At 46.0% G+C, this 26,570-nt stretch overlaps 1 protein-coding gene across 4 annotated transcripts; it reads left to right on the top strand.

Moving 5' to 3' along the window:
- Positions 1-3,538: 3,538 nt before the first annotated feature.
- On the top strand, positions 3,539-25,126 carry mbnl3 (muscleblind-like splicing regulator 3). 4 transcript variants are annotated; one of them, XM_083652246.1, is made up of 9 exons: positions 3,539-4,193; positions 11,071-11,235; positions 11,835-11,897; positions 12,167-12,364; positions 12,467-12,691; positions 15,132-15,279; positions 19,006-19,116; positions 22,020-22,114; positions 24,990-25,126. In XM_083652246.1, exons 1-9 carry the CDS (start codon positions 4,020-4,022, stop codon positions 24,990-24,992), a joined length of 1,182 nt encoding a protein of 393 aa, XP_083508372.1. In that variant the 5' UTR covers positions 3,539-4,019; the 3' UTR covers positions 24,993-25,126. The 4 variants fall into 4 exon arrangements, with proteins under 4 accessions (XP_083508372.1, XP_083508373.1, XP_083508374.1 ...); XM_083652247.1 differs by lacking the exon at positions 11,835-11,897; XM_083652248.1 differs by lacking the exon at positions 19,006-19,116.
- Positions 25,127-26,570: the final 1,444 nt, after the last annotated feature.

Below are 26,570 nucleotides of genomic sequence, written 5' to 3'. Positions count from 1 at the left end.
TTCATTTGTCTACTGACGTGTTAGTATATTGTGCAAGATTGCGTCCTGGCACTTGAAGCGCAACATTCCAAGATCATGAGAGATCTTCCCTTTTAAAAACAGAACAAACAAAAAGAGAGAAAACAAAAAGAAAGAAAATGACTGCTGATGTGGAAGTAAAACTCTAAATTAATAAGAATAATCTTCAATTTTCTAGATAAACACTACAAGGCATATGTATTATTTACATGTAAAAATCCTTTCTTTCTTTCTTTGGGCGTTTTCTTACAAGTTAGTGGTGTCTTTGAAGATGCAATTCTTTTTATGCTTAGCAACGTTGGGTAACTCTTTCCCCCCAGGTGGATATATTCCATTTTTGTAAAGAAAGCAATGTACTGCTGGATTTCCCCTGGTGGTTTTATCAGCCTACTGCTGCTAAATAATTCACTGACTACTGTGCTGATCAGTCCCATGATGTGCTTAGAGATTAGAGTCAATCAGAAGACTTGCTGATTTATTTATTTTATTTTATTTTACAATAGACACACATTCACTACAAGCTATGGACCAGTCAAAGTAAAGTTAACAATAAAAACTCAACATTCTCTCTTTTCCATATTGCTACATTTCTGCATTTGACTCCTAGTTGTGGTACTACTGTTGTTATACTTAGTCATACACATTTTCCTCCTTGCCTGAGATCTTGCTAGCAGGTCTGTTAGCTTACACAAACAGGCTGTGCTCTCTGTTTTGAACATGTTCAAACCCAAAACCCATGTGGGTCTGTCACATTTAACCCACTTCTTCATGATGCCATGCTATGGCTCCTCTATTTTTAACTGTCCCCATTGTTGTCCTGCGATATCTGGAGAGGCGCTGATAGAGGACTAAAGGCAAAGTAAGAATAAGTATAAGCTTGGAAAAACAATTGTGTTTGTGTGAATGTTTGGGAGGGGAACATCATGGCAGCATAGATCAGCAAGTGAAAGGGCATTCGCCTTTTTCACTTCCCACCCAATTCACCCATTTTGTGTCTAAAAGGCAGGAAGTAACACAGGTGCAAGCAAAACATTAATGAGGGGTTTCCAACTTCCAATCCATTTGGTGATCCAGTGCTGGGGGCCCTCGTTAATGTTTTGCTTGCATTGCACCCGTGTTACTTACTGCCTTTTAGAGACAAAAAAAATGGGTGAATTGGGTGGCAAGTGAAAAAGGCTAATTAAGAGACTCGTGTCTCGAATGGTTTTGGAGGAGAGCCAGCGCGCACTGTGGCTGTAGTGGGAACTGCGTGCCATTCGGTGCCTGGTGTGGGGGGGAGAGAGAGAGCGAGGGGAGGTGTGCAGTGCACGCGTTGCTGAGGAGAGGAGCATTTTGATGATGCTGGCTGCAGTGTTGCATATTGCTGAGCTGCGTGTGCGTAAGCAGCCAGGCCTGATGTGGACCTGAATGCAGGATGGGCAGAGCTGCAGGAAGAGCGCTCGCTCCCCCGAGGAAACTTTCCATCGATCTGTAGGTAGGCTGGCAGGAGGAGGAGGATGAGGAGGAGGAGGAGGAGGAGGGGGGAGAGGGATAGACTCACATCATGGGCAAGCAAGCCAAGCAGTTGCTGCTGTACCCGCTCATCTCTCAGTCCATTTCTTTTTTTGCCGGTTTGTGTCTTTGTTCTTGTGTTTGAAGGTGGGTGTACCAGTTTAACTCCCGCCTCCACCCTCCCTCTCTCTCCCCCTCCACTGCGGTCGGAGCTCTCCTCCTGGGCTGTCTATCTGCCCGCTCTCATCACACACACACACACACACACACACACACACACACACACACACACACACACACACACACACACACACACACACACACTCCCCCACCGCTTCCTCCGTCTGTGTCTGCCGCCATGAGACACGGACTGATATCTGCTCCAACACCCCCTCTCCTCCTCTTCCTCCTCCTCCTCCTCCAGCCTTTTGTTGATTCACTTTGTGCATGACTGTGCCACCCTCATCTTTTATAGAGGCAGCTAGATCCTCCTTTCTCCTCGCTCTCTCTCCAGTCCAGCATGCTGTGCCCACTCTCTCTCTCTCTTTCCACGTGAAGCTCAGCTGCAGGTGCTGGTTCTCCTCTGTGTGTGCAGCTTTGGTTAGCCGAGCTAACGGGCTGGCCGATTGCTATCTGTATTCAGTTAGTGTCCAGACTCGTCAATCTCCGCCCTCACACGGCGAGCGACACAGTGGGCGGTATCTCCCCCTCGCGTCGGTCTCGCACGCTGCACAAAAGTCCACTGCATAGGCTCGCACACCTGCCAGAGGCAAAGCTGGTGCAAGTCTGACAGTTTGGACTCGTAACAGTTTGAATCTGGGCATGTGGCTCGGCCATGACAGTGCTGTGCCAGGGAAAAAGAGGCTGGGAGGAAGGGGGGGGACGGGGCGGTGCTGTCGTGCAACCCGCCCCGCTATTGGCTGCTGACGTATTCTGCCTAGCCAGCAAAAGTCCGTCTGATTGGCCGTGGCCTTGCAAATGAGCACAGCAGCTGCAGTTGTGAAGAAAAAATAACCCCTTCTCTTTCTTCCTGGTCTCTCCCTTTCTTCTTCTTCTTCTCCCTCATATTCATAACTGTCCGCCGTGGCTGCAGTGGCCTGCGCCATCTCAAGGACGTTGCTTTCCACAGTATATTGCAATATGATTCATGTCAAGTTACTAGTCAATTACTTTCTGCTCTGTGAAGCTCGGGGGAGCTGAAGTGACGTCTCTGTCCTGCCTGCAATCTCCCTCATCCTCTCTCTCTCTCCCTCTCTCTCTCCCTCTTGCTCGCTCTCTCTCTCTCCCTCTCTCTCTCTCTCGCTCTCTCTCCCTCTCCCTCTGTCCCCTTCTCTCGCTCTCCCTCTCCAGTATCATTTAATCAAGACATAGCTTGCCCTTTCCTGTTCATTGCTGCCTCCCTCCCTCCCATATGCTCGGCTCCCCTGTTTGTTTCTCCTCGCTTTTATTCCCTTCCTCTCCTTCCCTTCCGCTGTCTGCCTCGTGGTCCTCATCACACTGCGTTTAGCCTTGAAACAAGCTGTTGACGTGGCTCCAGCTAACTGTTAGCAGCAGTGCATTGTTAACAGCCAGTCTTTTATATTGATATTTTTTTTCTTCTGCTTTTACAATCCGCAGGGAGAGTTATTGCAACAAGCGGGGACATGCCGGAGAGACGTCAGTGATGGAGGGATGACAGCGGAAGGATAGAAGAGCTCCCCCCCGGTCACAATACGGAGAAGGAGGGATGAGAAAGAGACCGAAATAAGAGGAGGAAGTGGAAGTCCAAAGTGCCTACTGTGAGGAGTGCTTCTGCTGAGTGGCTGCTGCACTGCTGTCCCACGCTGCGTCCACTCTGCTGGCCGGGCGAGGAGAGAGGAGGGCCAGAGCAGAGCACACTGTGGCGTGTTTGGCCTTGAATGGGGTGATATTTTACCCTGACAGCCAGAGGGTCATCCATCCCTCTGCCCCATCTGCAGTCCCCACCTACCGCGAGCCGCCACCTCGTCTCATCAGAGCAAGGACACCGTTCTAGAAGGTTCCTCCCCCCCCCCCCCTTTTTTTTTTACAACAAAAACAACCTTTTATTTTTACTGTCAGCAAGTGTGCACATAATAACTAGCGTTACGGCGACTGTCCCCGACCTGGCCATGTTGACGTGAATGTAACAGCGATTTACCGTGTGCATCAGGTGATCCAGAGGCCTGGGAGGGGCAGAAGACAGTTAGAGTCACAGTGCCGCTCTCTCCTGGACGGGTAATGTCCTCAAATTAGTTTCTGTTGTTTTTTCCGCGAGACAGAGCTGGCCTCTGCTCACCGTCCAGCCCCGCTCTCTCACCCCACGCACTCAGTGAACCTTCACCTGTCACTTTTCCCAGGAGCGACTTCAGTATAACCCTTAAAACCAGCCAACCAAAAGGATCTGCTGTCTGTCAGTGCCGGGAAACGGAAAAATATTTTCACTTTGTTTGCTTTGCCTGGAATTTCTTTTTTCTGCCCCGACTACTGCTCAGTGTTTGTGAGACGCCGCAATGGCGGGCAGTATGGCCATGGGACGGGACACCAAATGGCTGACCCTGGAGGTGTGTCGTGAGTTTCAGAGAGGCACCTGCTCGCGCTCTGACGCCGAGTGCAAGTTTGCCCACCCCTCCCGGAGCTGCCATGTGGAGAATGGCCGAGTCATTGCCTGCTTTGACTCCCTCAAGGTAACGGTGCGACAGACATCACACACCAAGCACTGGTAACAAGGTAACAGTAACTGGTAACAAGGTAACAGTGCGACAGACATCACACACACCAAGTGCTGGTAACAAGGTAACAGTAACTGGTAACAAGGTAACAGTAACTGGTAAGAAGGTAACAGTGTGACAGACATCACACACACCAGGCGCTGGTAACAAGGTAACAGTAACTGGTAACAAGTTATCAGTGCAACAGACATCACACACACCAGGCGCTGGTAACAAGGTAACAGTAACTGGTAACAAGGTAACAGTGCAACAGACATCACACACCAGGCGCTGGTAACAAGGTAACAGTAGCTGGTAACAAGGTAACAGTAACTGGTGACAAGGTAACAGTGCAACACAGACATCACACACCAGGCGCTGGTAAGGTAACAGTAACTGGTAACAAGGTAACAGTGTGACAGACATCACACACCAGGCGCTGGTAACAAGGTAACAGTAACTGGTAACAAGGTAACAGTGTGACAGACATCACACACCAGGCGCTGGCTGGTTGTTTATGCAAGACAGACAGGCTCTGGTTTCTTTCCACGCTTTCACGATGGTCCATGTTGAATTCCTTAACGCCTTGTTGGCTCTGCATTGTACTGTATAGTCACGGAAGTTAAGTGCCGCCCCCTTAATATACACACAGACAATTTCAAATGGACAGTTGGTCATCATCAGAAAAAAAGCTGCAATAGCTCTTTTCCGATAGGTGCTTTTTACCTCTTCCTTCACTTACATTTGAGTGACCTCGATCGATGTCGATTTTTGGAAACGGCTTCCTTCCTAAGCTCAGCTATACATCCTCAGGTCTCGTGAAGCTATTTTGCTGAGGGTCTGTCCCTCCCTCCAACGCCAGCACCACTGCAGCGGCTTCCTGAGTCTTGTCCTGCCTCCTCCGTACCGCAGAACCCAAACACTAGCGCTACCCACAGGCAGAGGCTAAAGCTAACACCCCGCCAAGCGATGATGCCTTACTGTATTTTAGAAGCGCTATGCCATCAGCTATCAAAGGCCAATTGTGCTAAAATTGAGAATAGACTGTTGCTGTGTGTGTGTGTGTGTGTGTGTGTGTGTGTGTGTGTGTGTGTGTGTGTGTGTGTGTGTGTGTGTGTGTGTGTGTGTATATGTGCGCATGTGTGCGCGTGTGTCCCATGCATGTTTGTTTGTGAGGGGTTTTGCTTGACCAGCTTCCCTGCGGTGAAAAAGTGCGACCCAGACAAGGGGCTCTCTGTCTGAGTGCAGCTGCTGTCTCCTCGTTTATTGAGTTAGAATTTATTATTCAGACATTTTTCTGTGTTATGTCCTCCAGAGCAGGAGGGAGATGGGGAGAGAGAGAGAGAGGGAGAGGGAGAGAGAAAGAGAGAGGGAGAGAGGGGGGCCTAGCAACAGCACAGGAGTGCGTACCCATTGGATAGTTTGATCTTCCTGAGTGGCACGGCTGTTTTTAGCACAGAGCAACAGCCTGCCTCTGTATCGGTTCAATTGATGAGAGAAAGAAGGCTAGCTGCTTTGGAGCAAAGGCCATGAAAGTCTATGAAAGGCCACGTTTGGCTGTGTGAAGCTGCGGGGGCGCACTGCCGGTCTGAGAAAAGTCCTGAAGTTCCAAACGGCTGAAGGTCAACCTGACTTTCTTTATCACGAGCTGCACAATATGTCAACAACCAGCTCCTTACAGCAGTGTTTCTATGCTAACAACCAGCTCCTTCCAGCAGTGTTTCTATGCTAACACAACCAGCTCCTTCCAGCAGTGTTTCTATGCTAACACAACCAGCTCCTTCCAGCAGTGTTTCTATGCTAACACAACCAGCTCCTTCCAGCAGTGTTTCTATGCTAACACAACCAGCTCCTTCCAGCAGTGTTTCTATGCTAACACAACCAGCTCCTTCCAGCAGTGTTTCTATGCTTATATAGTTGTTCAGGCTGGATTGTGCCGTTCCTCAGCCGAGAGCCGTTCTGCCGGTCGACTAGAAAAACAAAGCAACCAGATTGGCCACCATCATTTCCTCCTCTCGCTCTCCGCCTCCCCCTCCCTTCGTTGTTAATTTTATGGATTTATCTCCTAATGGTCTGCCTCCGAGTCCTCACTGTCCCTCCCATATCTGGCATCTCCTGCCCGGGCCAAGCCGCTGTCGTTCCCTGTAGCTGCTCCATTAGCTCAGTCTGAACCTGTTGGGGAGAGGAGAGGAGAGGAGGGGAGAGGAGAGGAGAGGAGGGGAGAGGAGAGGAGGGGAGAGGAGAGGAGGGGAGAGGAGGGGAGGGGAGGGGAGGGGAGAGGAGGGGAGGGGAGGGGAGAGGAGGAGAGGAGGGGAGAGGAGGGGAGAGGAGAGGAGGGGAGAGGAGAGGAGGGGAGAGGAGAGGAGGGGAGAGGAGAGGAGAGGAGAGGAGGGGAGAGGAGAGGAGGAGGGGGGAGAGGAGGGGAGAGGAGAGGAGGGGAGAGGAGGGGAGAGGAGAGGAGAGGAGAGGAGAGGAGGGGAGAGGAGAGGAGGAGGGGAGAGGACAGGAGGGGAGAGGAGAGGAGAGGAGAGGAGAGGAGAGGAGAGGAGGGGAGGGGAGAGGAGGGGAGGGGAGGGGAGGGGAGAGGAGAGGAGAGGAGAGGAGAGGAGAGGAGAGGAGAGGAGAGGAGGGGAGATGAGAGGAGAGAGGGGGGGGGGGGCAGCACTTTTTACCTTGTTAACTGGAGTGCTGCTGTCGTCTCACATGATGGGTGTGGCCACAACATCTGCCCTCCACCACACGTTTTAATAGAAACACCGGAGATCCTATGGCAACAACGTCTCATTTGGATGACATCATTGTCACATATGGAAATGAGCCCAGCCTTGAGCTTTGCTGATCCTTTAGCTGCTGAAGGCAAACTTCATTTCACCCCCGAGCTTCCAATCAGTTCAGCTTCCAAAGGACACAACAGTTCAGCTTTATGCAGTTAGCGTGTCTGTTGTTGATCATGACGATCTCTTTTTAGGCTAATGTCCTGTCTCTGTTCTCTCACTGAATGTGCAGACAGCACACTATTGTGCTAAGAGGGACTTTCTCTGTGTTACTGTGTTGCCATGGCGACCAGATCCCTGACCCCAGATTTGCCTCCACTCCCGAGATTCGCATCTTCCTTCCTTTTCCCTAGTTTACACTCCCATTTTGTTTTGCTTCCCGTGTTTTAAAAAAAAATCGTTATCTACGTTGATGATGCCAGAACAAAACAAAACAGAAATACATCTAACGCACTCAGGTGACGGACAGTCACGGAGTCCTCATTTGGGTTTTGTTTTGCGTTGTACGGTGCACCATGTACAAAGTACATCATTAAGCTCATTAATAGGACATGTCCCGCTGTGTGTTCTGTCCCTCTGAGTTTGGGATGGTTTACCGGGCCTGTCGGGCTCATGAGACCGACTTCTCATTACAAGCTCATCCCTAAACACACATCTCGCTGACGCAAAGCTTGCAGCCATCTCTAGTGTGGGAGCGCGAGTCGGCCCGTGTTTGTCTGGATATTATATATGGCCTATTTCAGGCTGCATGTTTGCATGATGCTTTCAGCTCATGTGAGATCATATGAACCCCACACTGCGGTTTCCTCGGTGTCCTGTGTGCTGCTGCTCGTTCTGCAAACGCTCCTCCACACAGACATCTTCTTCCCCGCGTCCCCTTCACAGCACAACGTCATCCATCACCATCAGCGTCTCCGCACCGTGGCATCACAACTTCACCTGGGCATCGCCGCAATGTGTGCGTCTTCGCTGGCAAGGTCAAAAGCACGATAAAAGCCCCAAACGCCATAGCGTGGCTCCCTGCTCTGCAGATCCCCGTGGCGTGATCGTTCGCGCCTAATGAGAGGCGGGGCAGGTGGGCGGGGCTTGATGACAGGGCACAAGGCTGAGGCTTTTATTGGAGGCAGTTTAGGGGGGTTACCAGCTCATCTGCGGGGGGAGACAGCTGCTGGCGGCCCGGGGGGGGGGTTTAACGGAGACTGCGGTTCCTTTGCAGTCGTGTTTAACCTGCAGTGTTCCTGCAGCATCTTCTGCTCCCCCATTGACTCTAACAGCAGAGCAGAGAGGAAGGACATTGCTTTAAGGTCATTTGTGGCCAAAAATGAATTGCTTTTAGATAAATGGCTAAAATGAGATTTGGTGTTTGTCAAGAAGCCAAAAGTGACAGGTAAAAGGCAACTTAAAAAATTACTTCTGCCCAAAAAGCTTTTTTGGGCCAAGATCGCTGATGGCAAAGCAAGTCTCAGCTGACTGAAAGACTTTACAGGTTTACAGCAACCTCTGTTAGAATTGGCACATTGAGACACTGTTTCATGTTTTGGTTCCATACTCTCTCACTCATACTTTAAATCTAATTCTAAATAATGCATTTAAATTGCAGACTCTCTGATTTTCACTCAGGGAAGTATTTTGATTATTTATGAGATGAGCAAGTTAAGAGTTATAGCTCTTTTGTGCATTTCATGGTGCTATATTTGGTCAGATTCAATCCAGTCATTTTTAGTTGAGTTTATATTCCAAATGATTATTATGCAGTGACCTCTTAACGTTTCAACATTTGCTTAATTGCTATTGCTTGATGTTTCATTCATATTTTCATAAAGTAGATAATACTATACTCTGCTCGAACGTATATCTTGGCTTGTAAGCTTGTAGTCACACAAACGGTTTGTTATTATCACTGTATAAGCCCCTATGTGTTGACCGATGCTTTGCATACAGGACATATACAAAAGAAGTTTGCATGTGCACAGAAGTTGTCTTGTAATGTCTACATACCTGTCTGTCTGCCTGTTTAGCAAACATTCTGTTTCTGCCTGAGTACTCATAAGACTATTACGATTATTGTACCTTGCTTGAGAAGGTCAAGCAAGGTACAGCAGGCCCTTTTCAGGACCAAATAGATCGTTATTAGTCCACACTGCCCTGATCGAGAAGTTTGACATTAGGGCTGCAAGTGACTATTAACGATCATTTTCATTATTGATAATCGATTAGTCATGTGGTCTATAAAATGTCACAGATTTAGGGGTGACCCCAAATAGTCGACGATTCAACGATTCGTTCTCACAATCAATCTCACATTGGAATAGTGAGATAAGGCTAATAATGAAACAAGGCTCATTCCATTCCGGCTATATGGGGGTGCTGAATGTCTGATTTGACATAGAATTGCTTGGTTTCTCCCAACAGATTATGAGCCTATTTTGGTGTAACTGTCAGCCTATTCATTGATACCGTAAAACCAAGTCCCAATTAAACAAACAAATCAAACCAGCTCATGCCAATGGATTTTCTGATTTCCAGATAGTCTTGTGTTTGTATTGAACAGCCAAAATCCAATTCGACTGACAGAATTCTGAGTTGGCTACCGCCCTACACAGAATGGTGAAACATGTTGATCACTTTTTCCCCAAAGACCAAGATGACATCCTCAAATGTCTTCTTTTGTCCTGACCAGCAGTCCACAACCCAAAGAGAATCAGTTTGCTGTCATAGAAGACTAAAGAAACCCGAAAATAATATTCACATTTATGAAACTGGAACGAGAGAGAGAGAGTGTGTGTGTTGTATGTGCGCGCGCGCGCGCGCGCGCGCGCGTTCGGGGCGGCTACGTGATCTAATGTTTGAAATGTCCTTGAAGTGGTTGATCTGGGTCCAAGCCCCGTGTCAGCATGTGTCCCCCCTCCTTTAGCAAGTCACTGGATCCTTTAGCAGCTCCAGGCTGCTGCTCTGCAGCTGACAGAGCTCTGACCTCTCTGTGAAGTGACAGAGAATTTACCTACTGATCAATAGAATACACTATCACATTATTATTCATCGAGTAGACCTGGCTGCCGCTCCCTCTCACTCCACCTCCACTCCCTACGCTCTGCTTAACGACATGCCCTCAGAGTCACACACACACACACACACGCACACACACACACACACACACACACACACACACACACACACACACACACACACACACACACACACACACACATAACTTAGCCGGTAGTGATATGACAGGATGGTGAGAGTGCAGCATGTGTTTTTGCTGCACCAGCGTTATCTCTCGTCAGTGCGGTTTACTTGACTCCATCGTGCCACCGTGGAAAAATCCAACCCCTGCTCCAGTACTCTGTAATACATCTGTTAATTCACACGGGCAACAGCCTTTGCAAAAGCACGTGATAATGAATGAACAGTATAAAATGAAAGGTACAGTTGATTGTAATGAAAATGCCCATGTAATTTTCTAATTGGGGTAAATTGCAACTTGTAATCACTGAAATACATTTGCTTGTAATTGCAATTAAACTTAGGAGTTACAGTTAAATCTCTTTTTTCTTTTTTTTTTGGCTCAGGTCTTTGATGCTTTCGAATATAGCACATTTTAATGATGAAATAATTAGAAAGTGCTTTCCGATTTCTCATAAATTATCCATCATACAATCTCCTGGGCCTTCATTCGCACTTTATTTCAACAGTAAATTATGTCGTTAGGTTGTTATGAAAAGCCAGTTGATTCTTGATGTTTTGTAGAACAAAATGAACAAATTGCACTTTGCTGTAAGGTGAAGCCCTGAACCAAGTCTGGATCAAGTGCTACAATTATAGGATCCTTTCATTTTCGCTGATGGAGACTTCCTGTTGTGTTTGGGGGTCCTTGTCAAGGCCACGCCCCTGATTGATTGATCCTCTCAATTACATTATTCTCATGTCCCTGCTGACACATGGCTTCATCCCATCTAATAACGAACAGTCACACAGTCATGCATCACTCTGCCTACCTGCTCCTGAGCTGATCGTTCCTCCCCCCCTCCCCCTCCCCCTCCCCCTCCCCCTCCCCCTCCTCTCTCTCTCTCTCTCAGGGGCGTTGCACGCGGGAGAACTGTAAGTACCTGCACCCACCTCCGCACCTGAAGACCCAGCTGGAGATCAACGGCAGGAACAACCTGATCCAGCAGAAGACCGCGGCGGCCATGTTGGCTCAACAGATGCAGTATATGCTGCCCGGCGCACAGTTGCAGCCCATTGTGAGCAGCCCCTTGACCTTTAACCCTTCAAACCGTTGAATGCGTTTTGCCATTTACCGAGCTCTGCTGCGTCCGTACTGTGTGGCGCTATGTGGTAGCCAGAAAACCAGATGGTCGTTGTTTTCAATCGTAGAATGACGCTCATGTCTGCCAACGCTCGCATGAAGTGCCGCTTGCTGCGCCTGCAGATGGAACTTGGAGACAGAAGTTGGGTTTTCCCAACTTTTGCCTCCTAATGTAGCGGTGAAGAAAATGTACGACGTTTAAAAAAAAATCGAGCAAAATGGATGTACCTGCTCGGATTTGTACACCTGCCCTTCTAGTGTACCAGCGCACTTAAAGTAGCCTAGTAAGCAAGAGCTATCTTCAGGCCATCTATTCTAGTCCATGAGAAAAAAAGTACGTGTAGGCTACCGCTAAATTTGGTTTTGGCCGGGTCATTCTAGTTACCTGCTTTAGCTTTAATTCAATTATAAATCACATTTAATGTTTTGTGCGAAATGAAATATTGAAAATCATCATTTGTTTCGATACTGTTTTGCACAGCAGTTTTGATTGTATTAATAGTTGAACCTCTTGTTTGTCCAAATCACCTGCAGTTCTACAGTTTGCGGCCTATATGGCCTTGTTCATCCACAGTGAATGCAGCAATGGAAGGCCCGGCAAGTGTTATCCGACCTCCTAAAAGAAAATGTGGAATTTCCTCAATCCCAAAAATGTCATGCAACATAATTTGTATTGTTCCAGGCATAAGGTCTCTAAATGAGCTCCTGCTCATATCTGCTTCTACACGTAATCACATAGTCCATCTGCATAGTCCTCATTCCAGTGCAAGACACACAACATTGGTGATGTCACCACCAAAGCCTCTGGTGCCATATCTTAGTTTGTTTTGTCTCTCTACCACTCCCTCCCTCTCTCACTCCCGCAGACGACGTTTACGCCCTCCCTGGCAACCAGTCCCAGCATGGCGTTCAGTCCATATCTGAGCCACATGGGCCCAGGCATGGGCTTGATGCCCGAGCTGCTGCCCAGCACTCCCATGCTGGTCCCCGGGAGTCCCACCGGCCTGGCAGCCATGGGCAACGGCATCTCCACACAGAAACACATGCGCACAGACAAGCTGGAGGTATGCGGCCTATGTGCAGTTGGTGTGTTTCTATGTTTGGTCGGAGCACGATGAAAGGTAAATGTTGATCAGCGCTTATCCCCCCCCCCCCGGCCTCGCCAGGTTTGTCGAGAGTTCCAGCGTGGCAACTGTACGCGGGGGGAGAGCGACTGCCGCTACGCTCACCCCCTGGAGGCCGGCATGGTGGACTGCAGCGAGAACTCGGTCATCGTCTGCATGGATTACATCAAGGGCCGGTGCAGCCGAGATAAGTGCAAGTACTTCCACCCCCCTGCCCACCTGCAGGCCAGGATCAAGGCCGCCCAGCACCAAGCCAGTCAAAACGTGGTGAGTCCCACTCAACACAACACAGTGCCAGCAGCAACTACTGTTACGTGAGCCTGGACTCATTCTTCCTCTCGCCAAAAACTCAATACAGTATGTGGAGAAACCCTTCACATGTGGCTGCTGATCATTGTTGGCAATGAGCAAAAGAAGGTTGGAAATGAGTTTTGCAGGTATTCTGAGTGATTTGGTTGCTTTCATCTCCCTAGTCAATCATGGCGAATATTTTTTTCATAAAACAAAAGGGAAAGTATTTATTTTTATGGTTTTGGTAGAATGCCCCTGTAGAAAATACACTGTGGAATGGTTAAAGCCATTTCTCTCACCTTTTCCTTTTATACACACAACGGATTAGAATACTCATAACTTTGGATCTGAGAGAGCTATCTCAGTCATTCAAAAAGTTCTATATAGGGGTGGGTTTCTAATTTATGGAAATGTCAAAAAATGAAAATGTCAAATTCCCACCATGTGAAGGGTTTTTGCAGACCACAACACATATGCTGGACTTCCCTAGAACAAAAGAAACGGACCACTACTGCTTATCCTATTAAAATATATATCTCAATGTATTCACCACGCCACTTTTTCTCTCTTCCGCGTTACCCGCAATTGTATTTGTTCTTACGGTTCAGCGCTAGTTGGCGGCCAATTTCAAAACAAAACGTCACTATGAATGTCACTATGAATGAAGTTTGGCAACATTCAGCAGCTACACTGCGGCCAACTTTAGTTACATGTTCATATCGTTACTGCTGCGAGGAGCCGATGGCTGTACCCGGTCGGCATTTAACGTTAGTTACAAAAGCACGTCGACAGTGTTTTCTCACTGCCAGTAGCCTACAGTAGGGTTTGACAGATAGCTAGTCCGACTGGTCAGCACAGCCAGCACTCCCAGTCCTTGCTGCTCATTAAATATTTCCAAATAGGCGTTATTCTGCTAAACTGGTCACATATTTGGAATGTTCTCATCCGAAAAAATATTAAAACTTTATAACAGTGTGTTTTTTTTTACTTGAAAACATATATTTGGCGAGTCTAAAAATGTCTACGGTAGGCGTCATCTACTTCCGTGTCTAAAACGGAAAGACGATTACAAAATGACGTCATGCAGAAGCGTCCTTGTATGGGCAAAGAATAAGGTGAATACTATTTATTTTCTGCTCAACATCAAGCTGTTCCACTGTGGATTATGTGTGTTCTCCAGTCGGATATTGTTTACTGATGCAGTGAAGGCTCAGGGCATCACACAAGCACTCGACCGTCTTGAAATTTTATCATGTATTCTGGGGATTATGTTTTTTTTTTTGTGCGAGTGTCTGCTACTGGGCTTGTATTTGAATCTGTACTCTCAGTGAAACAAGCAACAGGGGCTAAAGTTAGCGTCGTGAGCAGCTGTAACCTAATCAGGTCAATCTGCAATGCAGATGCAGAAAAAGAAGAAACACGGTATGAGGAAAAAGATAGAAAATAGTCAAATGAAAGGAATAAGAGAGTAATGCCTCTTCATTTTGGGCAAATTGACTTCATTTCTCATTCATTCCGTGTGTTTCAGCTGCAGTGGCTTCTAATGCCCTATGCTGTTTAATCATGGTTGCTGTGACAACCAGTCTCTTATGCAATGCTGTTATGATCTATTTGTGTCCTGCACTTCAGTAACCCAATCGTGTTTTGATTTCGAAATTGTGGACCTCTAATTATTCATTCATCTTATCTCAGAGTCTGACCTCTGCCTTCTCTCTCTTCCGGCTTAATTCTCTGTTTGTGCTTTTTTGCTTGGTCATCATTAGCACTGTTTGTCATAATGTGCTGCTGCCTGCTGCTAAGTGCTAACCCTGTCACAGCCACCTTAAGTGAGACCTGCGCTCATTAGGGTTTTGCTTTTTGACTATTTAAACTTAATTTAACCAGGCTGGGTAATTAAACCCAAATTATTTTTTTACAATAACTGGCTAGTATTACATTCTACAATGTGATATGGCAAAATCTTGCCTCATTCATGCTATATTTCTATTCCTCTGTCATGAGTGAAAATGTTCTCTTGGTTATCTTCAATACTTTTAAAAATTTGATGGTTCAGCACCATCCCCATTTAGAAAATGGAATCATAGCAATCCCACTTTGCTCTTGGCCTGACCTCTGGGCTGGCCTATATCACTCCAGCTGGTCGTACTGTAGATACTGCAGTGTCCTCTTGTGGCGGCATACAGAACCATCAATAACAGTCAGCGGCTGCAGAGTCTGAGGAGCACTTAAGGAGAGCTTGTATTTAATCTCGGGTAACATGAGATGCTGCAGTTTGTTGTTGGGAAGTTGTTTATATACTGCAAGGAGCTAAACTCAGATGTAGCCTGCAGGAGGCGCCCATGTTGTAAGACGATCTCTCTCTCTTGTGTCTCTCTCCTTCTTTACCTCTCCTCTCTCTCCCTCTCTCCCTCCCCAGACTCTGCCCCCAGGGGCCATGCAACAGCTACCAAAGAGGCCCATCTTAGAGAAGAGCAACGGAGCCGCCGTCTTCAACCCCAGCATGTTCCACTACCAGCAGGCCCTGGCTAACATGCAGCTCCATCAGCAAGCCTTTATTCCCACTGGTGAGTCTCATCAGCAACACCAAGACATCCTGCATAATGTATGGGCTAAATTAGGGGACCTTAAGGAACCATGGACCATGAACCCTTGGAGCTTGATTTGACCAATTAAGCTATGCTTTGGGCAAACAGGTCATATACAAAAAATAGGTGTGCAGAGGCGGGAAAAGAGGTTGTTACATTGTTACATACTGTAGCACTAACAGTATGAAAAGAGGTTGTTACATTGTTACATACTGTAGCACTAACAGTATGCATGCTCCGTCTGCGCAAGGCTTCTCTGTGGTGCAACTACCCGCTTCTGCTCCTACTCAATATGTGTGTTTCTCGCTTTCTCCCACTTTGTCTGGGGGAGGGGGGGGGGAGGGGGTACGGCTTGGGTGCTGCGCCTAAGCCATATAATTAGCCTTTTTCACTTCCCACCCAATTCACCCATTTTGTGTCTAAAAGGCAGGAAGTAACACAGGTGCAATCGGGTCATTAACGAGTGGATCACCAAATGGATTGGAAGTTGGAAACCCTCATTAATGTTCTGCTTCAGTATACCAGTATGCAGGCCCAGGGTGCAGGAAATGAACAAAATGAAAATAGCAGCAGCCACTGAGCCACAGCAGGCAGGGGAAAGTAAGGGAGTAAAGGAGCCCAGATAATAATAATAATGCTGGTTAGAAGAAGAAAAAAAACCAGAAGGCTGTCAGACATGGAATATGTCATGTCTACATTAAGGCAGGGCTATAGGTTGAAATCAATATCACGATAATCATTATTGTTAAGGATTATCTTCGATATCGATATATATCACGATATGGCTTGCGTATGCAAAATCATGTCAATCAAATGAATGTTCCTCTGATTTAAATGAATGGGTGTGATGTCAAACAAAACTGCAATTTCCATAAATATTCCTTAATTTTTTTCTTGAATTTGTCAGTTTTTAAATAGAAATTGATTGTTATCATTACCTTAGACCGCAGAATTGTGCATCAGGATATCAAAATATCATCATGATTCCACTGAAAGACAATAAATTATAATATTGAATTATCGTCCAGCTCTATACAACATAGAGGTCTTAGTCCAAGATGTCAGCATATTGATCTGTGCTGAGGGGAGAAGTTATTATGCACATGTAACGTTTTTTTACCCTCTATTCTTGCTGCTAGGTGTCATTACTACTCTACTCTATACTGATTCCATTCTGAGCTTTGATGTCTTGTCTGCGCATCAGTTGAAAGCAGTTTGCTTTTGCTCTGTATGTAGCTCACCTTTGAGCTGCTGCTCTTGTCTCCCACTGGTTAATGCCTTGACAAACACACACACACACACACACACATGAAAATGTGTGTGTGTTTGTTTGTTTGTGTGTTTGCACGTGTGTTTGCACGTGTGCACGCTCATGTGTGCACGTGCACGCACCTTTAGGCCTCCACACTGTCCTCCATGTGTTCTTGTCTGTGACAGCCTTGATGTTGCTCGCATCACACCTGCACTAACCTGAACCTGTTGACTTGTCTTGACCTGTTGTTGCCAATCACACCTCCTTCCTTTCTCTTTTTCCCAATCCTCCTCTCCTCTCCTCTCCTCTCCTCATGCCCTCATCCCCCTCTCGCCTATCCTATTCGTTCTCGTTTTGCCACCTTCCACCTCCTGCCGTTCTCTCTTTCTCTCGTTCTCCCCACCTGTGTGTGCACGATGTGGCAGGCTCCGTTCTGTGCATGGCGCCCTCAGGAGCCATGGGTAGGTCAGCTCTCTCATTGCAGCAGACAGACGTAACAATAGTGCACAGAATACTGTGTGGATGTAACAATAGGTTGTAGTGCACAGAATACTGTGTGGATGTAACAATGGGTTGTAGTGCACAGAATACTGTGTGGATGTAACAATGGGTTGTAGAGCACAGAATACTGTGTGGATGTAACAATGGGTTGTAGTGCACAGAATACTGTGTGAAAGTAACAATAGGTTGTAGTGCACAGAATACTGTGTGGATGTAACAATGGGTTGTAGAGCACAGAATACTGTGTGGATGTAACAATGGGTTGTAGTGCACAGAATACTGTGTGAAAGTAACAATGGGTTGTAGAGCACAGAATACTGTGTGGATGTAACAATGGGTTGTAGTGCACAGAATACTGTGTGAAAGTAACAATGGGTTGTAGTGCACAGAATACTGTGTGGATGTAACAATGGGTTGTAGTGCACAGAATACTGTGTGGATGTAACAATGGGTTGTAGTGCACAGAATACTGTGTGGATGTAACAATGGGTTGTAGAGCACAGAATACTGTGTGGATGTAACAATGGGTTGTAGTGCACAGAATACTGTGTGAAAGTAACAATGGGTTGTAGTGCACAGAATACTGTGTGGATGTAACAATGGGTTGTAGAGCACAGAATACTGTGTGGATGTAACAATGGGTTGTAGAGCACAGAATACTGTGTGGATGTAACAATGGGTTGTAGAGCACAGAATACTGTGTGGATGTAACAATGGGTTGTAGAGCACAGAATACTGTGTGGATGTAACAATAGGTTGTAGTGCACAGAATACTGTGTGGATGTAACAATGGGTTGTAGAGCACAGAATACTGTGTGGATCTAACAATAGGTTGTAGTGCGCACAGAATACTGTGTGGATGTAACAATAGGTTGTAGTGCGCACAGAATACTGTGTGGATGTAACAATAGATTGTAGTGCACAGAATACTGTGTGGATGTAACAATAGATTGTAGTGCACAGAATACTGTGTGGATGTAACAATAGGTTGTAGAGCACAGAATACTGTGTGGATGTAACAATAGGTTGTAGTGCGCACAGAATACTGTGTGGATGTAACAATAGTTTGTAGTGCACAGAATACTGTGTGGATGTAACAATAGATTGTAGTGCACAGAATACTGTGTGGATGTAACAATAGGTTGTAGAGCACAGAATACTGTGTGGATCTAACAATAGGTTGTAGAGTACAGAATACTGTGTGGATGTAACAATAGGTTGTAGAGCACAGAATACTGTGTGGATGTAACAATAGATTGTAGTGCACAGAATACTGTGTGGATGTAACAATAGGTTGTAGTGCACAGAATACTGTGTGGATGTAACAATAGATTGTAGTGCACAGAATACTGTGTGGATGTAACAATAGGTTGTAGTGCACAGAATACTGTGTGGATGTAACAACAATAGGTTGTAGTGCACAGAATACTGAGTGGATGTAACCAGTAGGGGATGGCCCTGATTGGTGGACAGCTTCGTCTAGCCAGGTTATCAATAAAGAGCTAAATCTGCAACTTTAGAGGAACACACCATAGCTTATTTTGAGCTATATGACAGACAGTCATTTTGGAACTATTTGATTGCTTTTCAGGCCCTCTGCCTGCTTGTCTCAGCTGTATGTCTTTCCATCTGCTTCTCTGCTTTCTTGCTACGAGTTAGGAATTCACATCCATTGGCTATTTATTTTACATTTCTTTCTGTGTGTGTAGGCAATCCACTGATTCATTTTAAGTCCGTGCGAGCAAGCCGTGTGTGTGTGTGTGTGTGTGTGTGTGTGTGTGTGTGTGTGTGTGTGTGTGTGTGTGCGCTCGCGCGTGTGTGTGTGCGTGCGTGCGAGAGCGTGTGTGTGTCTGTGCCAGCTCAGGGAGAAGGGCGAGGGCGAGCAGTGGTCTTGCAGTGGTTGGTCTTGCAGTGGTTGGTCTTGCAGTAAGCCTCCCTCCTGTCTCCTGTAGGGCTTATGAAAACCCACGCCCCGCTGGCAGCGGATGGCCGCTGGGAGAGGCAGGACTGGAGCAGCTGCAGGCAAACCCCCAGCCGCCTCCTGTCAGTGCCTGGATTCACTGGTGAGGGGACTCCCTGTAGGCTCTCCCTTCCCTAGACCCCGCCTGTAGCAGCCCTCATCAAACACTCCACACAGCTGTAATTACAGGCTTGTAATGGAATGCTGTGTACACCGGCATTCCTCAGTCTGTGGGATATAGACATTCACAACACGTATTAGAAATATCACTATATATACATCCAAGTTTAATGATAGGAAATAGGATAACGCATGCAACGATCTGCTGAACATATGCACTAGGGGTGACCACAAATAGTCAACGTTTCAATGATTTGTTCAAAGGAGCCTGATTCGCCTGCCAATCTCACAGTCGAATCGTCGCAAAAGGTGGTTATGAAACAAGATCATTCCATTCCTGGCTATATGGGGGTGCTGAATGTCTGATTTGACATAGAATTGCTTGGATTCTCCCTACAGATCGTGATACAGTATATTGTATAGCCTATAAGTATCAGCCTATTAATACCGTAGAACCAAGTCCCAATTAAACAAGCAATTCAAACAAGCTCATGCCAATGGATTTTCTGATTGCCAGATAGTCTTATTAAAAAAAGGAGGAAAAAAATAATTGTTGAATATTCGTATTGAACAGCCAAATATCCGATTCAACTGATAGAATTCTGAGTTGAAGACAGCTCTAATATGCGCACCTCGCCTCAAAAGCTCCATGGCAACTAACGTTACTTCCGTCAACAAAACAAAAGGGACAAGAAGAACGATAGCGCAGGTGCTGTGTGCAATCATCAGCCCCCGCCCCCCCATTTTTGTTTTTGTTTTTTTGGAAGTTACGTTAAGCGCCCGGCATGGTTCTGCGCAGCCTCGCCGACGAGCCTTGCCGCCGACGAGCGGCGACAGCGAGACTGTGCATACTCTAACGTAACTCGTCCAAAACACGTCCAAAACACGTCCAAAACGTTATCATGTCGTTTACCAAGAACTTGCAATCATGTCGGTGGGGGGACATTTTATTGTCCCTCCATTTCAAAACTCATTCCGGTGAGCCTGCAGGAGGCTTTGCTAGATGAGGGACAAGCACTGCTAAATGAGGAAATAGCATTTCCTCATTCCTCACAACAAGGAGTTGACGGCGTGGAGTCACATTTTCGAGGAGCTGCACGCCCCCTACGCCGAGCTGCGCCGATAGGACACCCAGCTGTGGCGACCCCCTCGGCGCAGTCAGCGCCGGCGATTTCGCTCGAGCATAATTTGCGCTTTAGTTGCCGTGGTGCGTTTGAGGCGCTGTGTGTACAATGCATATCACTGCGCTAGGCAGCCATGTTTGGAAATAAGTTCCAGAAAATTACTGTTTCTTGTCATTTTGGATTATTATTTCATAGCGTGGTCAGTTCACGAGTCACTCACAACATGTACATATGAGCATTTTGGCGCTATTGGAACGTGTATTTTTTGGTGACTGAACGGGGGTGTGCCACTGTACAGTACCATTGACTACCATTCGCAGGAGGCGTGCAACGCACTTTATACTCCACGCACAGAGAAGAGAGAGGCGTCTATATTCACGTTTTAATATCGGAAATATGGCAAATAGGCAAATCTCCCAAAAATGTTGCCCTGTTCCTTTAAAGGCTTCTCAAGAGGTGTCTGTAAGCGTGTGCGTGCGTGGGTGGGTGTGCGTGCGTGTGCGTGCGTGCGTGCGTGCGTGTGTGTGTGTGTGTCTTTGTGTTCTTCATCCATGGCCCTTTTACCCCCTCCAGCATGCAGATAATATTAGAACAATACAATACTGATTCATTCTCAGTAAAAGCAGAAAATCAGGCGGTATGAAAAGAAAGAAATTTGCCGTGTGTAGGATTCTCTTCTTGCTTCCAATTTGTCAGTGATATAAGTTGGCAGGATGGGTTACGCTGTTAGCAGAATAAAGATAAGCGCGGTTTTCAGCTTTTGCGTTCGTTTGGATGTGTTTGGGAGTTATAGGGCTCGATTTACTCTAGAAGCTGAGAAATCCCTTCTATATTCTGTCATTTACCCAAGACAATACACGGGTTTGGGTTCTTTTGCATGAGCAGCTATAGAAAACCTCTCTGTGATGGAAGAGGGAAGAGGGGCAGGAAGAGAAGCTTTCAAAGAGAAAACGTGGAATACGCTGAGGAAGATGCTCACACGATTTCTCAAATGTTGCCCACAAGTTCTGTTCTATCTGTGAGTCATTTGTGAAGTTTGTCACTTGTACCCTTTAAAGTCCACGCCTGCATTGTGTGTTGAGTGTGAAGTGGAGATGTTGAAATTGTATCTTGTAAAGCCAGAACATTTTAAAGGAAAATGTCACTAAAAAAACGGAATTAGATCATGTTTCACGAAAAGCATCGAGCGAAGTAGAAGTTGTATTATCTTCTTCCCATATCTGCGATCTCAAGAGACTTTATCGTATCAAGTCTCAGGGCTGTTTCCTCTTGTCGTTTTCTACTTCTCTGATCATTTGAGTGAAAAACAAAAGATAAACCAGTGTCACATTCTAGTTGTGTGTGACGTTGACTGAAAAAGCTTTTGCTTCTATATTCTCTTATTGTTCATTTGCTCCCTCCATACACACGTCCCCGTTCATTTGAATACAATTATCAGATACTCTAGTCTGATTGGATTGTATGACTATATATTGCCATATTGTGTTAACTACCATCTTTTTGTTGAACAATACATTCCCTTTTGTTTTATAGCTGGTTGGCTCTCCTCCGATTGATTATGTAATTTCCTTTATCTCTTTATTTCATTTGCATGTGTCTTGATTCTTGTTCAAATTCATCCTGGCAATATCACATGACTTGTGCCATGATTTTTGGTCCTACACATTTTACCATGGTAACCATATCATTCCTATCCCCCCCTCCCCCCCTCCCCACCCATATCCTCGTCCTCTGTCTTTCGTCTGACTCGCCTGAATAAAAGTTCCCATGATGCACGGTGCCACCACCTCCACTGTTTCGTCGGCCTCGACCCAAGTCACCAATGTTCCTTTCGCTGAATCTGCCGCTTCGAATCAGGTTTGCCCTTTCATTTTGGGTTCTCTTTTAATTTAGCTTTAGATTCTCAACCTGGTAAAACCCTCCTGATCTCGTCAACTCGCATTCTGTTTCGTTCTAGTCTCAGTCTGGACTCCTGCCCGCACCCAGCCATTTCCAGAAATTACAAAGTCCACGGGGCCAATCAAGGACCTGCCTCGTAGTTGACAACGTAACCGGCCAATCAGGGGCGCCTCTGGCAAAACAATAATGGCGGCTCCCGAAGCAACGAGGGATAATGTTAACGTTAGTCTCGCAGTGCCAGCCGTCGCCGGAAGCTTGATGACGTCGACAGTGGGTCTGACTACGTGAGACTATGTTAACGTTAGTAGAGTAAACAGAGACATACCGTAAGTGCAGTTATAGAGAACCGCAGGAATGAGTCCGGAAGTATAGAGACAGTGCGCATGTCTGGGAATGCCCATACAGGCTCTGGGAACGCCCATACAGGCTCTAGGAACGCCCACAATAGACGCTGGGTTAGCCTGGGGGCGGCGTCAGGGTGGGGTAAATTCCCCCGTTCTATCCATTCAGCAAAGTTAGAATTTAGCTGATAGCCCAGCCCAGGCAGACACGATCGGGGATTTAACCACCGCAGTAAACGCACATCTGAGCAGACGTCTTGTGTTCTGCTCTAGAACCCCCAAACACGTAGTTTAGATCCGCAGCACCGTCTTTTGGTGAGTCAGCCCATGAGATATATCGGCGGTTTTACCCCACTCGCGCGCCAGCCGATTAACATTTTGTGGGCGTTCCCAGACATGCGGACTGTCTCTATACTTCCGGGTTCGTCAGGCAAAAAGTGAATGGGGTTTAGAATGGGGATTTCACTTAAATACATAAAATAAGGTCTGTGGTTAACAAAACTTTATTGGAACGCGAATTTGGGTTCAGCATGATAATCTTCGCGAATTATTCTTCGAATAACTTTTATGACTTTTGGAACGTAAATGCGGGGGAAGTTTTTTACGCAATTTTTAGAAAACGCTTCAAAAGGCATAAAAGTTATTCACATTTGTGAAGATTATCATGCTGAACCCAAATTCGCATTCCCATAAAGTTTTGTTAACCACATTCGCATTCCCATAAAGTTTTGTTAACCACAGACCTTATTATTTTATGCATTTAAGTGAAATTCCCATTCTAAAACCCCATAGACTTTAACACTGACGAACCAAAATGGCGGCAATTTCTGGATGAGCCTACAAAAATACGTCATCCCTGTAGTACTCTATATTGCAGAAATAGAGTCAATAACCACAATTAAACAAAACAAGACTATCTACACAGTTTCTTGACGGAAAATATGTTTTCGCTGTTCATCCGACTGGATTTGGATTGGATTTGGCTACGATTGGCCGAAGGAGTTGTCTGTCAAGTCAAGTACTCCCACCCACTGAAATCCATGTGGACGGCTAGGAGTCCAGACTGATACGCAGAGCGAAACTGAATGCAAGATCATCTGATCAGGATGGTTTACCAGACTACTCAATCCTGTCAACAGGAAAAGCCAAGAACACACACCTGCATATAATTTCATATGTGTATTATGTTCACATTTCCATCTTTCTTCACTTTTCAGTCTCTTGTGACATGAGCAAATGAAAACAGAATTTATTTTGGGAGGATTGAGGAAGCTTAAAAATAGGTCACCGTTTCCATCCAATTGTCTTAGTTTCGTGTGGAGCCATATCACGCCAGGCTGTCTGTCTCAGTTCTCATTGTTTCTCTATGTAACGTGCGGACACTACAGCTTGTGGTGGTACTGGTACTGCCACTTCAGCCAGGCACTCGCTGAAATGCCTCTCCTCTCCTCTCAGCTGTAGTGAGTTTCCCTCAACTTGTATTCAGAATTTTCCCTCTGGGATTCTCAATCAGGCAGATATGTGGCTGAGGACCCACTCAATAAATTCATCCATTTGGGTAAAGAGTCATAAATAGTTAAGGACCCGTCTCTTGATCCACTCTTTTGAGAAGTGTCTGTTTTACATCACACTGTCTACAAGCAGGAAGTCAGTGGCTGGGAAAAGTGAAACCAATGATACATTATATCCATATTCTCCTAGTGTGTCATTTTGCAGCTGGAAATATAAGATATACTGTATATCCTTTTCTTCTGTAACAATGAGTAAATTAGCAATCATAAAATAAAAATGTAGAGGAGCCGTATCAGTAACAGTACCCACTACTAGGATTATTAGACCGATAAATCAGTTTCAGTAAAAATCAGATATTGGTGAGTCAGTGCTGCCCACCGTCGATATGATGAAGGTGAGGATATGATTTTACTCAACAGCTTCACGGTGGCATAAGCAGTGAATTGCAAGCTAGGTAAAAAACAACAACAACATGTAAATGTTAAATCTAATTACTGATACTACATGCATTGCAAAATGACTGGGGAAATGTAAATTACAGGTAGATGTAGACTCCTAGTAGATAAATATAAACAACATGGGTTTTTGTGTCCCATGGTGGTCTGAATGCTGTTCACCCTGTGAAGAATCCAATTCTGAGGGAAACTATTAGCATAGTTTATCCCCCCCCCCCTTTTTATGGTCAAATGTAGAATGTAGAATACTGGCTATTGGCAGGTTCAATCCAAAAATGACAATATGGGTCATTTAAAATCCATTTCTCTACTACCCCACTGCTAATGCCTTAATTTGAAAAATAAATGCTGTTATTGTTTAGGCTCAATTGTTTTATCCCATGTTAATTTTTTATTGGAGAATGCAGGCTTTACATCACAAGTATTTCGTACTGAATCATCGTCTACTGTTTGCTTTGTCTTCGTTTCATCGAGGGGTTCACTGTCCCCCCCCTCCCCCCCCAAAACTCTCTCTCTCTCTTCCAGTAGACGCCTCGGAGCTTTTGAGTCCTGATCCAGTGGAGCTCCAGTGCATCCCCATGGAAACCCATTTCTGCCCCGTCCCCAAACTGCTGATGGCGGCTCCAGTGGCGCTAAACTCAGTAAGCCTCTCCCCAAACCCCAGTTAAAGTACTGTCGCCTGTTCCCCCTGCCCCTCCCCACCCCCACGCCCCAAAACCTGCGCCCCAACTGGGCAGTCATCTCTCTGAATGCAGCAAACATGTGCCTAACCTCCAGAGACACACCGACTGAGTGGCAACGTGAACCTCCTTTGGGGAGTATAAGTATATCAAACATCGTGAAAGATTGGTTCACGCAATACTTAAGCCTGGACCCGTTACTGTTGCTATAAGGCAGGCAGCCGTCCTGATGCATACAGACTTGACGATCAGGCTGAGCAATAGAGCCATACATCCTCACACCTTAAAAGCGCACGTGCGTGTGCGCACACACACACACACACACACACACACACACACACACACACACAAGTGCACGCATATCTATATATATATATATATACACACACACACACACACACACACACACACATACACACACACACACACACACACACACACACATACACACACACACACACACACACACACACACACACACACACACACACACACACACACACACACACACACACACACACACACACTATTTGAGACTGAAAGCCCTTTAGGGTTGGAGCCATTATGGAAGGCGACCCCCCCCACACACACACACACATTTGACTGTTCCAAAGTGAGAAAAGTGAATTATGGTAATTCTGATCAGACGACAAGCAAATGGACGGCCCGCTGGTCTGCAACCATCATGTGTTGTTGTCACTTGAAAGAGATGTGTTTCATATCATGTCTTGTTTACGTTTCAAGATGGCTATAAAAGTTCAGTTGGGTTCAGTTTCAACCGTACCATGTATACACATTACCACACAGTTTGTTTCATGGTCTGTGCTCTTGTCTTGCCTAATGATGAAACAGTCTCTCATTGTTAATTTGTTTGTGCCTTTGATTTATCTGCTCAGCTGTGGAGGAGGCTTCATACCCCAAAATAATTCAAATAATAGATTACGCCATACAGCGAAAGATGTCATGTGCCAGGCAATATTTGTAATTCCAAAAATAGTGTATATTGTCTGGCTTCTGGTCTGAGAAAATCAAATAATTACAGTGACATCCTCGTTTAAACGAAAGTTTGAAAAACTGTTAAAAGATGCTTTGGAATTCTTCTGTTATTTTATCCAGTTTCATATTCAGTATCTGTTAATACTGGATCACAACAGAAGATGAGAGGTTACATTTCTTGTAATGGTCACAGCCTTTCTAATTAACATGTGACAAATCAACTTCAAATTGACTTTGATATAAAGTGATGATATTATAACTCCTGTCTGTACTGCTAATGGAGCTGAGTTGAGAGATATTTTAAGAATGTGGTTCTTAACTGCCTTAAGTAGGCAAGGTGTCATCTGTGTGAGGGCCTGAGTCTGTGACAGGAGCAGACCAGACCGCACACACTAGTAACACTACACATTGAATTTGACTGACCAATTGT

This window comes from Poromitra crassiceps (genome assembly GCF_964638095.1).
Source record: "Poromitra crassiceps genome assembly, chromosome: 15".
NCBI lineage: Eukaryota > Metazoa > Chordata > Actinopteri > Beryciformes > Melamphaidae > Poromitra > Poromitra crassiceps.
The sequence above is the reverse complement of the archived record's forward strand: the minus strand, read 5'-3'. Positions and strand labels throughout refer to the sequence as shown.

Coding starts and splice junctions, on each gene's coding strand:
- mbnl3 (XM_083652246.1), top strand. CDS start 4,020: ATGGCGGGCAGTATGGCCATGGGACGGGACACCAAATGGCTGACCCTG. Junction 4,194..11,070: donor CCTGCTTTGACTCCCTCAAG/GTAACGGTGCGA, acceptor TCTCTCTCTCAG/GGGCGTTGCACGCGGGAGAA. Junction 11,236..11,834: donor GCGCACAGTTGCAGCCCATT/GTGAGCAGCCCC, acceptor AATCACCTGCAG/TTCTACAGTTTGCGGCCTAT.